Genomic DNA, 12,884 nt, shown 5'->3' on the forward strand with positions numbered 1-12,884 from the left:
GGGAGGGGATCTCTGAGCAGAGCATCTGCTAGCGAGTTGAGTTCCCCCGCAAAATGTTGGGATGACAGGTAAATCTTCGGTTTGAGTGCCCATTTCCAAATTTTCTGGGCAAGCTTGGACAGATTTTGAGTACGAGTGCCCCCCTGTTTAAGTAAAACATTGCAGTAGTGCTGTCTGTTAAGATCTGCACTGACTGGTTGGATAGCAGGGGTTTGAATGCCTGAAGCGCTCTGATGACTACTAGCAGGTTGTTGTGGTTTTGAGCCACAGTCTGAGACCAGAGACCCTGAGCTGTGTGGTGAAGGTAGTGGGCTCCCCACACTTCCAGGGAGGCGTCTGTTGTGACAACGGCCTGTATCTCTGGATCGTAGATGGGTTTCCCCTTCGTAAGATTCTCTCTTGCCCACCAGCGAAGACTCTGTACTAGTGTTGGCGAAACGACCACCAGATCGTTTCCACTGACCACTTGCCTGAGACCACTTTCGCCAACCATACCTGCATGTGTCGCATGCGCAGGCACGCGTGGGGAACCAGGTAAATGCAAAATGCCATCATGCCTAGCAAACGCATAGATTTGCGCACCGTTATCTGGCGACCGGCGTGATATTGAGGAATTTGCAGCAACACATTTCTAATTCTTTCCTCTGATGGAAAGGCCAACCCCTCTTGAGTATTTAGGACAGCTCCTAGGAACTGTTTCGAGGTGCTTGAAACCAGGCTGGACTTATTCTCGTTGATTGAGAAGCCCAATTGGAAGAGGAGGTGGATTGTTCTTTGGATGTTTAGTCTGCAAATTAGGGGGACTCTCCTGGAATGAGCCAGTCGTCCAGGTAAGGGTACACTGGGATTGCCGCCCTGCATAGGTGCGCCGCCACCACCGCCAGTACCTTGTTTAATACCCTTGGAGCTGAGGCTATTCCAAAGGGCAGCACCTTGAATTGGTAGTGCTGGTTGTGTACCTTGAAACACAAGAATCTTCTGTGCACTGGGAACATTCAAATATGAAAATAGGCATCTTTCATATCCAATGTTCCCATGTAACCCCCTTTTTTAGTAGAGGGATTACCTCTTGTAGTGTAGTCATGCAGAATCCTTGTGGCTTGACATACTTGTGTGCAGGGCGCAAATCTAATACTGAGCGCATGGTCAGATCTTTTTGTGGTACAAGGAGGTAGGTTGAATAAATACCCCTGTTTACCTGGTTGACCGGGACGACTTCTATAGCGTCCTTTTCAAGCAAAACAGCGATCTCCTCGAGGAGGATCTTCTGATGTTCCAGCGGGTGTACCCTTTGTCGTGGAGGATGGTCCTGGGGGCACCCTAGCATCTTTATGCAGTATCCTCCGGACACTGTGGACAGCACCCATCTGTCCGAAGTGATCCCCTCCCATGCGTGGGTGAAGGTGGAAATGTGCCCACTACTAGGGATGCATGGTTGGGGACCCGAAGCGGAACGTCACTGCTTGTTGGGTTGCGTACCACCTCTGGCGGGGCTGCGTCAACCCAGAGTGCGACCCCTACTCTGCCCTCTGGGGTAGCACTGTGAGGATTGGGATTTGTTGCTACCCCATGAAGTTCCCTGATTTTGGTAATAATTGGAACCCCTATGGGAATTTTGGCCCCGAAAGTGGCAAAAATTGTTGTTACCCCGTCTGTCCAGAGGGTTTGTTGGTGAGTTGGCCAAGAGATTTCAGGGTCTCGTACTCATCCTTTGCCGTTTCTAAGGCTTCCTCCACTGCCTTGCCGAATAGTACATTCGGCTCCACAGGCATATATATTAGGGTTGCCTGGGTTTCAGGTTTGAAACCCGACTGTCTAAGCCAAGCGCGACGCTTAATAACAGTGCCCTCGGCGATTAACCTCCCAGCATTATCCGCTGCATCAAAGTTAGTTTTTAACATGCAGCCTGACACAGATCTGCCTTCTGCTGCCACCCGAGCCAACTGGCTCTTTAAGGGGTCGGTGCGGAGGAAACCAAAGCTGACACTTCCTCCCACTGATGGCAATTGTAGCTTGCCAAAAAGGTCGCACTGTTGGCAATTCTTGCCTGATAGGCCGCAGAGGAGGCAACTTTCCTTCCCAGGCCATATAGACGTTTGCTCTCCTTATGAGGAGGTGCTTCAGAAGAAGCAAACGGGGTGCCTGCCCTTTTCCTGGTGGTTGTTATAACCAGGGAATCCGGTTTTAATTGACCCCTAATGTACAGGGGATCGGAGGGTGCGGCACAGAACAATTTCTCGAGCCACGGATTAACCGCACGAGTGAGATTTTGGGTTTGCAGCGAGGGATCAATTCTGCGCTGGATGGATTTTAGCAATGGGATAGCCTAAGTTATGGCTTTCTTATACCCTAGGATTTCTTCAGCGAAATCCCTGTCTTCCTGAACACCCTGTGTATCAATACTAAAGTGGGCAGCCGCCTTAGCCAGTACCTCATTAAGGAGGGGTTGGTTGTCTACAGGCGAGTCATGCACCGGCAGGTCTTTAGCAACCGGGCAGTCAATGTTGTAAGCTTCAGCTTCATCATCCTCCTCCTGGTCTTCGTCATTCCCAGAATAAGGGTCACCAGTCTGGTCATCAACCTATTGAGGCTCTGTTTTGTCGCAATATGAATCAGGGTGGTAAGGCTCAACCATGAAGGGGTCAGTGACCAAGCCCTGTAAAGGGGGGGTGGGGTCTGAGCAGCGTCTTTTAGCAGGGGGTTGAGAGGACCTAGGTGTTACCTTGGACCCAGAAGGGGCAGAGATAGGAGGGGTGCTAGAGTAACTACGAAAATAGTTAGGGTCCTTTTCATAAAAGCTAGCCATAAATGTTAACCTTTTCATGACCCTATCAATGTCTGCTGCGCTCTACTCTTTAGAGCTAGGAATAATAACTTGTTCCTCATCAGTGCCCATATCCTCAGCAGTGGGAGGAATGAGTTTTGTTTTTGGGGTAGGTTCTGAAACTTTGGACTTCCCTGTTACTGGGGCCTTATGCTTCTCCCTATGGACATGGGGACCTGAAGATGTCTTTCTGTTGTTAATCCCCTCCCCCATGGCTAGGGGAGTGTTTCCCAGAATTTTTAGGTGCCTCGGAGGAGTCAGACACCTCGCGTCGAGTTTCGGAGGCGTGATTCGAAGGAGGGCATCGAATCTCGGGTGTACGGTCGGACGCACCCCGTCTAGCCTCTTGATGGTGCCGGGCGGTATCGTCATACAATGACTGGGCCTCAGGGACTGTTGATCGGGTGACCCCTTTCTCAACCGAAGACAGTTGGGCCTTGCCATGGGGCAAACGCCCAGAGGACAAAAATTTGTTGGACAGCACTCGTGGTGTCGTCTGGTGGCGATTGCTCGACACGCGTGTCGAGTCACAGCCGGGGCTGATGTGCTTAGTGGTGGTAGAGTGTGTAGCGCCTTTGCCCCCGGGTGTTGTCCCCACAACGTGGCCGTCGGCCAGTCCTTTGGGGTCAGGGGCCTGCGCGCGCGTGTGTCCGAAGTCACCCCTTTGCCCTCGCCGTCCGATTCGGTAGAATGTCCCTTCCACGTCCATGGCCTCTAGTTGCTTGGCGTAGTGGGCCCAGCGCTTAGTTGAGCGGTCCTTAAGGGTCTTCGGCTTGAAGAGCTTGCAAGCTCGACAGGTAGCCTCGGGTGGTCTCACAGGAGACACAGGTTGCAAGTAAGGTGCTTGTCCACTCAGGGAAACTTCCTATTACATTTGGGGCAGAACTTGAATGGAGTACTCTCCATATGGTACAATATGGCAGCGGGGTGAATATGTATATGAAAAAGGGGAATAGAGAACCTATATGACCACCCCCCACTCTCCCTACTGTATAGGGCTGAGGCCAGAGGCCTTCCAAAGCCCAGAGTCCGTCGTGGCAGTCCTCGACGGTTGATTGCATCGATCTTCACCGGCGTCGGTCTTCAGCGTCGGTGTAGGGGGATGGGGGGGGATGAAGAATATTAATGCTAAAGTACAAAACAGCTTAACGCGGAAGGAACACCGCAACATGCATCCGACTAGTATGGCGGAAAAAACAATCTGAGGGTCCTACACGCGTGAGGGATCATGGGTACAGGGGACTTCACACTAGGGATAGTATTACTGGCACGCCCTGTTCGACGTCCCTTTTCGAATTTCGAAAAACAAACTAATACTCCGCAGCTTCCACTAGATGTCGGCCTATGCACAGCATGAAATCTAAGCAGATTTCACAAACATCAGAAATATATAAGGACTTGTGGTCCTGGGGCCAAGAGTAGTTGAGAACAAGCGCAAACCTGACAGATTGCACAAAAAAAGGAAAACTGGGCTGCAGAACTGTACCTATTAAAGGGCAACAACTACTCCATTAAGTAAAAATAAACTACAAAACTCACCTTACCTAAACTAATACTATCAAATGTAAATCACAAGACCAAACCCACAAAAGAACAAATAAACAAGCATCGCTTTCATTGTCCTCTGCTACTTCTTGCTTCTATGTTCAAGTTTGGATGAGACTTGCCACACCCTCCTTTCGGTTACCAAACAAATAAGGAGAACATTGGGTTTTAACTAAAAGCTTAAACTACTATTTTAACTCCAGAATGCCTCGAGTTACTTGGACCATCTTACTGCATTGTGAAGACTGCCATTCAGATTGGCTATTAAGAACCCTGCACTCAAACTCCACAGCCTGAGGCACTGTCATAATCTTTCTGAAATGCAAGGGATAAGATTGGGCTTACAAGATTGCATTGCTTTACAAAAACACATGTACCAAGAGAATAAAAATTGGCATACTTCGTTTGTCCCAACTGAGCTTATCACACAACTGATCTTGGTGTTTTCCTTCGATTCCAAGTAAATCGCTTGACTTCTGTGATACCTGGAAGGAGAGAAGATATTTGTTCACCACATTTTTGATGGTACATTTCAAAAGTCAAGACTTTGTTGTACATTGAATTAATAAAAGGTGTTTAAACCAATATAACAGGAAACACCACAGAAAATCCAGACTATTTTAATGGAAGACTGAAAGCAAGAATATTAGAATAGAAGGATAAAAGGCAAATTAAATCACACTATATGAAAATGGCGTGTACAGTTATGTGCTCGGACTTTCAATATTTTTGAAGCAGCATCAACCAAGCAGACTCTTGAGCTGGGAGCAATAAACTTGTTAAACTTGGCTCCAGAAATGACTTTGTAGTAGGCCACCTTTAATAACAGTCCCTGGGGGAAAGGAAGCTAGCATTTGGCCCGGAGAACTAGCTGACGAGGGAAGCCACTGGCAAAGGCAAAATGAAGATAGAAGAGAGAAGGGGGGGATCAGAGCAGTGTGTGGTGTTCGGGTGAAGCCAGGAGAGGATAAGGAGGCCCAGGAAACCAGGCAGAGGAGAGCCAGCACAGACCAGTATTGGGAGAGTAATTTGAAAGATCATGTTCAAGGTGAGGTATTGGTTACTAAGATAAAGTGGTATTTGGTTGTGAGTGAGATTAAAGGAGAGAAAGGAATGTGACCAACTGAACAAGAATGGGGACAGAGGGTGGAAGTAAGTTGATTGTGGAGAAGGTGTGGGTGAGTGTAGTGGAAGGTAGTGAGCAGAAAGAGAGGGCTTCAAAAGATTTGTATGGTGGGCAGGTGGGGTTGCTGAGATGGGAGTTTTTATATATGATGGCAATTGCATCAGTGTCATGTGGGCAGTCTCTGGTAGAAGCATCACTGGGGCAGTATGTGTGTGTGTGGTGGGGTTTCAGCCATGTCCCAGAGACCATGGAAGGGTGTGTGTGGTGATGAGGTTGCGGATATCACAGGTGTGTGCTAGTGTTGAGTGATAGTTGAGAATGCATGTATGTGGATTTCTGTGCTGGGTGCGAAGCATGTTTGAGTTACACAGTTGCAAACACGGCTAACAGAGGGCACAAAAGGTAAAGACTCCAACCCTTAGCTCTGACTGCCCTTTGTTTTGGATGCCCAGGAAAATGAATGCCCTAAAGAAGTAGCTTATATTACAAAATTGACCTGGAAGTAGCTCCACAAGAAGAACATAAACATGGAGAATAACAGGCCAGCCCACTTTCAGACCTATGTGAGCAGGATCACAGGATGGAGGTAAGGAGCTGCACGAGAGGTGGTGGAGGGAGACTGCAGGCTTCAAGATGGTGGCAGAAATAGGGTGTACCAACTTACTTACTTACTGTAGGTCAGGATTCAGGTTTTTGCCAGATTTGCTGGGCTGCCTTAACCACCTTGTCTGTAATAGCTATGTGCGTCTCCTGATATTTTACCAGCATCACTGGGGCAAATATCCAGTATCTGAAAGGCTTGTTAATAAGCTTAAATCCATCCATTCTATTATCGTAAAACATCCAGCACAACCGCAGTGAGCCATGGCAAAGCCTTCTGTTTGATTATGGGGACTTCTAGTGTGGTTAACAATGGGGTATTGGAGATTCCCCAATCAAAGGCTGATGGGATTTGGGTGGAATGGGTGAGAGGGATGAATGTGGGGAAGACAGCCTTGGCCACCCCAACATAATTCCTTCCATAGATCTGGAGACAGTCAAAGAGGCAGTAACAACTACACGTCTTTTAGGATCTAACCATAACACCGAGTTACTCAAGCGAGATCTTACAACCGACTCCTTCCGGCAGCTTTCTGACCCTAAGGGCCAATCGTAACCTGCTACCATGTGACCAGGGGAGACATCCCCCGGGAAAGTGTCCCGACTTCATCGGATGAGACGCAGTATCCCCGCCAATCAATGGATCCTAAATACCCTTCACACACCTCTAAAAATAATTTCCTCCCTAATGGGCTCACGGTTTGCACTTATCCTGCCAATCCCTAGAAAGTACTGGGACGAAGAAGATCGGGAGTATTCTGAATGAAGATTATTCTCCCAGTACTGCGAGGAGGAGCAGAGATGATAAAATCCCATAGGAACTGCTGTCAGCATTCAAGACTTTCCCCAACAACTGAGACGAGAAAGAGGCAGGGAGTAAGGATGACCACTCTCCCATGAGAACCTCTAGTCTTTCCCCCAAATCCTATTGGCCAGAATGAATATAAAAAAAGAGGACAGACTCTGGAAGTGTGCGAGAGGTCCTCACTGGAGGGCCAGGCTGCAGAAATTTTGTGCTGGAGAGAGAAGGGTGTTTTACTGCTGTGACAAAAGACGCAAGAGGGAACCATTACATCCCAACTACCTGGGGGAAGCTGGGAAGCACTGGAGGTGTCAAAGAGGCCAGTCCCCCCCCCCCTCCAGAAAGAAGCGGAACCGCTGGGCATCAGTAGAGAGCCACAGCCCAGAAAGCACTGCAGTATCCCTCCCTGAGGAGGAAACTAGAGAAAGACTATTTCTTTGCCCAACTGGGGTGCAGCCCATTGAAGTATATGGAAAGTTGTCTGAAGGATTCGGCTGGCCTGAGAGGGCTGGTCATCTCATAATCTGCGGCTGTTTGGGAGAAGATGAAACCACGAACCAGTGGGGGCCGAGTCAAGGGGCTCACAAGCAAGGAGCGAGCAGGACGTGCCACAGACACACCAGGAACCGAGGGAAGATTCCTGAGCATTCGGCAACGTTTTACCTGTCGAGACCTGAAGGAAAGCAGGTGTGCTGAAGCGAAATCACAACAGAAACTAATGACGTGGACGCAATCCAGAATGGAAAGCAGGCAGCAAGGCTTTGCTGCGTAAGAGCAAACAGGACCGAAGACACCACACAGAGCCGATGAGTGAACCCAAGCAAAGTGGGGACCCTGGGGTGTTCCGGTGACCACGCCAAACACAATTTGTGAACCATAAAGACACAGAAACAGTTACATTAAGGAGATTGTTTGCAAACCAAGAAGGCATATTGTAAATACAGATCACAGCCATATATAAGTGTATGGAATGCAGATATGGGGGAACCAACAGCGAATTTTTGCAAGAACCAAATATACAAAACCAAAGAAGATATATGCCATTGTGGAAGTAAAAAAAGAGGAACTGTTATTTATGATTATAAAAAGTCCTGGCAGTAAAGTAAACCAGGCAGCTATAAGTGCATAAGAAGTCCTGGCAGGAGAGTATAGCAGGCAGTCGCAAATCTACAGGAAGTACCAAGAAAGGACTATTTGTTGAACAAAAGAAGAGACTACAAGACTAACTCGCTTTGTAACTAACATGATTATTGTGGGCCACAAAAACCACTAAGAATGGTAAGACCAAGAATCAATGGCATAGTGTTGAAGAATACAGGGGAAGGGAATCGACCTCTAGAAGAACAAGTTACTTATCTTACCTGGTAAGGTTCTTTCGATGGGACGTTCCTCCGACGTATTCCACATCTATGACAGTAATGACCACAGCAGTGCTGCTTCGGAAAAACTTTTTCGGTGTCCTGCGTTGATGACATCGACACACTGTCCCTCGAGGGCCTCTGTCGAGGGTCGACATCACCGGATGTTATATCGAGGACGCACGTAGCTTCAGTTGTAGTTTTTTCCCCAGAACGTGTGGCACAAATCTCCTTGCGGAAACCTAAGTTGCAATCGCATAAGAAATTCTGTAGAGGGGCAGGCTGGGAGGGTTCGATGTGGAAGACGTCAGAGGAACATCCCATCGAAAGAACGTAACCAGGTAAGATAAGTAACTTGTTCTTCAAGGGGATTGTGTACTCCGACGTATTCCACATCTATGACAGACTCCCAACGCAGTACCAACGTATGGAGGTGGGAAAAGAATTTACAAATTTAGAATTTTAGAATGCCCAATCAAATTGCTGAATACAGGACTGCCTTACCAAAGGCCAAATCCTGCCCATGGATGGAGTCCAAGGAATAGTGTCTCACACAAGTATGGACAGAGGCCCATGTGGCTGCTTTGCAAATATTGCGAATCGGAACCCCTCTCTGTAGGGCAGTGGAGGCAGCCACACCCCTAGTAGAGTGAGCCCATAAGCCTACTGGAGGGTCCTTTCCCGCGAAACGGTAACACTCAGATCTTCAAAATGATTCATCTGGACAAGGTCTGCTTGGAAACAGCCTAACCTAAACGCCTTCAAGCATAACCAACAAAGATGATCGTCCACTCTGACCCGGGAAATCTGTGAGAGATAGAAACTCAAAGCTCTCCTAGGATCCAACCTATGGAGCCTCTCCTCTTCCTTGTCAGGGTGTAGAGGAGGATAAAACGACGGATGAATTGCATTCTGGCTCAAGTGGAATTCCTTCGGAGTACCCCAAGTACAACCCTGTCCTTAACTAAAAATACAGTTTTAAAGGACAACAGTCGTAACGGACAAGAATGTAAGGGCTCAAACAGAGCTTCCATTAGGAACTTTAAAACCAAATTCAAATCCCATCCCGGCCTGGAAAGGTGACGGTGGAAACGCATTAGTTAGCCCTTTTAGAAACAGTGAGATCAAAGGGATCTTAAAATCAGAACATTCCTCAGACGAGCGCTTAAATATGGACAGCGCCGCCAGGTGACCCTTAAATGGTACCTACTTGCAGGCCCTTGTGGGCTAAAGAAAGCAAACAAGACAAAACCAAAGGAATGGAACATTGGATAGGATCCACATTCTGTACCCTGCACCAGTCGCAGAACTTTCTCAAACGACAACGGTACAGAGTTTTCGCTGCGGGCCTTCTAGCCGAAAGCAACACCTCCATCACGTCTTCGGGAAGGTCCCAATCCTTATACCTCAACCTTTCAGATACCAAGCGTCAAGGCTGAGGGACTTGACCTCTGGATGGAGAACGCGACCCCCCTCCTGTGAGAGCAGAGCGTCAGTAGGGAAGACGGCTGGGAGGGCAGATGGACATGTCGAGAAGGTCAGGCTCTCCTGGCCCATGCCAGAGCAATGAGGATCATCCGGGAACTGAACCTCCGTAACCTCCGCAACAACTCCAGAATGACTGGGACTGGAGGGAACACTCCACCACAAATGCGTCCCCTAAAGCTCCTCTTGGAGGATATTCCTGCAAGCAGAATCTCTCTCACTTCCGGTTGACACTGGTGGTGAAGAGATCCACTTGCAGGGTTCCCCAAAGGACAAAGATCTCCAACAGAACTTCCTGAGCCAGCTCCCACTCGTGAGAGACCGTGCTCTGCCTGCTCAGAGCGTCCGCCGCCGTGTTTTCGTCTCTGGCCAGATGAACTGCCGAGATCGAAATGTCCTGCTGAATGGCCCAGAACTAGAGGTGCATCGCCTCCCTGCACAACGGGAGTGACCCTGCCCCCCCTTTTTGTTGAGGTAGTGCATGGCCCCTGTATTGTCCGTCATAATCAGGACATTTTTCGCCCGCACAGATGGCAAAAAAGCCTTCAGGGCTAGCCTGACAGCCCGCAGCTCTAACAGATTGATGTGGAGTCTGGACTCCGATGGAGACCAACGGCCGGTGGCTGTCAGCTCGTTGGCATGAGCTCCCCAACCCGTGAGGGATGCATCCGTCACGATCATTACCTCCGGCCACGGTTGCCAAAATGGAGCACTCTTCATCAGATTGCCTTCGATGGCCCACCACAGAAGATCCTGTGCGACTGAGGGTGGAATCTGAACAGGATCCGACATCCTGCCGGAGAACTGCGACTACTGCATCTTGAAAGCCCACTGCAGAGAGCTCATCTGCAGCCTGGCCTCTGGCAGCAGGAAAATGAAGGATGCCATGAGGCCGAGCAACCTCAGGACCTCGAACGCTGGGAGACTCTGGGCACGTTGAAACTTGTCCACCATCGGCAGAATGGGATGAGTCCTCACCTAGGGAGGCAAACACAGCCCCAGGGATGTGTTGAACACTGCTCCGATGTACTGGAGCTGCTGGGTAGGTGTGAAATGGGACTTCTTTAAATTGAGGGAGAAGCCCAGCTTGTGAAGGGAGTGGCAGGTGACGGACAGATGATCCAAGGCTTGTTCGGAAGTACACGCCCTGATCAACCAGGGGTAGACGTGAATCCCCCCTTTCCTGAGATACGCTGCCACCACCACCACCACCATCACCTTGGTGAAGACCCTCGGGGCGGAGGTCAATCCGAACAGCAGAACCTGAAACTGAAAATGCGAGTAGCCAACCGCGAAACTCAGGTACTTCCTGTGCTTTGGATGAATCGGCACATAAAAGTAAGCATCCTTGAGGTCTAGAGACACCAACCAATCTTGCAGTTGAAGGGCCTGGAGGACTTGAGAAAGAGAGTTACCATCTTGAACTTGTTCTTCCTGAGGAGCTTGTTCAGCCCACGAAAGTCCATGATGGGTCACAATCCCCAGTCTTTTTTCGGGATCAAAAAATAAGGGGAATACCATCCCTTGTCCCTCTCCACTACAGGCACCAGTTCTATGGTACCTTTCTCCAGCAGGGATAGGATTTCCTGCGCAAGGAGCAGATCCAGACGCTTCAAAGAGAGCTTACCCGGTGGATTGTTGTGAGTCCAATGCCGAAAGGGGAGACAGTAGCCGTGGGTTATGATCACCAGAACCCTCACATCTGAAGTAATGGCACGCCATTCTCCAAGATGCTGCGCCTGTCTGCCCCCAACCGGTGAACCATGGGACATGGCCTCATGATTGAGCGGACGCAGCTGCGGCAGTGCCTGAGAGGCAAAGAGGCAACTGTCCGAGCGGCCTTGGCACCTCAAGTACCTTGCTTTCCACCTCTGGTACTCCTACGGTGGCTCCTCTCTATCTACCAAAGGAAGAGTAGTACCGAAAGGAACCTCCCCTCCATTGCTGTCCCCTAGGACTAAAAGGCGGAGGTTGACGTACTGCAGCGCTCAAAGACTTAGCTGCAGCTTTCGAGGTCTGCAACCTCTCAAGGCTCTCATCAGCCTTGCTGCCAAAAAGATGGACACCATCAAAGGACATGTTGAGACGTTGGGATTGCACATCAGGAGCAAACACCGACTTCCGCAACCAAGCAAGCCTGCGTATCATGTTGCTCGCAGCCATGGACCGGCTGACAAAGTCTGCCATGTCCAGACCCGACTGAACGGATTCACACATGGCATCCTTGCCGTCTTGCACGAGGGCTAGAAAACCATCCCGTTCCTCCCCTTTGGGAATATGCTCAGCCGCCAAAGATGCAAAATTACACAGAGTGTGAGTGAATCTTGCCAAGGCACAAACTGAGTTGGCTGCCTTTAAAGCCATACCCCCAGAAGAAAATACCTTCTTTGCCCAACCATCAAAGCGCTTGTCGTCCCTATCAGGAGGGATGGTAGGGTATGCAGCCTGCTTTGCTGGGGCCATAGCCGCCTGCACCACCAAACTTTCCGGAGTAGGGCGCATTGACAAGTAGCAAGGGTCACCACTGGCTGGACGGTATTTTTTCAGAAGTGACTAATTTACTGCCGGGAGACTCTCTGGAGCAGTCCAAGCCGCTGCCACCCTTCTTTGCAACGCCATATGAAATGGCAACACCGGGTCAGTGGGTGGACCTTGGTCCAGGATATCCGTCAGATCATCCTGCAGAAAATCAACAGATGGAGCAGACCAACCCAAATACTCAGTCACCCTTGAAATGAGACGCCTATACGAGGATTCGGCATGCGTACCAGGCTCAGGCCTGCCAAACTCAACCTCTGGAGAGGTGTCAAGAACACTGGCGTCATTTAAGGACTAACGTAGGTCTTCCATCTGACAGTGACCAGACAACAGATCATCAGGGACCTCAGGAGGCATTACCCTCTCCTCATCAGACCCTTCTTCCACCTCTGAAATATAATCTAAAGGTTGGAATAAATCCAATCTGGATGAAGCAGAGAAGGGCTCAAAAACAGGCCTCACTGACTTACAGGGAGCCTTCCTCCGAGTTTCCGCAGCCCCCCGGGGCACCTCCAGCAAATTTTCCTCAAAAGGCGTCGATGGAATCGGCGTCAACCGAGGCGCTGACTACTTCGACAACTGCTTCGAGGCCGGAGCCTCAAGAGA

General features: G+C 49.5%; 1 protein-coding gene across 4 annotated transcripts in view; it reads right to left on the reverse strand.

The window, feature by feature from the left end:
* The window catches only part of SUDS3 (SDS3 homolog, SIN3A corepressor complex component), a 400,693-nt gene that overhangs the window by 12,610 nt on the left and 375,199 nt on the right, over positions 1-12,884 (reverse strand). For all 4 annotated transcript variants that reach the window (XM_069619180.1, XM_069619179.1, XM_069619181.1 and 1 more), the window contains one exon: positions 4,770-4,854. In XM_069619180.1, the coding sequence (XP_069475281.1) occupies positions 4,770-4,854 (85 nt within the window). The remainder of the gene's footprint in view (positions 1-4,769; positions 4,855-12,884) is intronic.

The sequence above is a fragment of the Ambystoma mexicanum genome, chromosome 10 (assembly GCF_040938575.1).
Source record: "Ambystoma mexicanum isolate Mex_15411 chromosome 10, UKY_AmexF1_1, whole genome shotgun sequence".
Classification (NCBI taxonomy): domain Eukaryota; kingdom Metazoa; phylum Chordata; class Amphibia; order Caudata; family Ambystomatidae; genus Ambystoma; species Ambystoma mexicanum.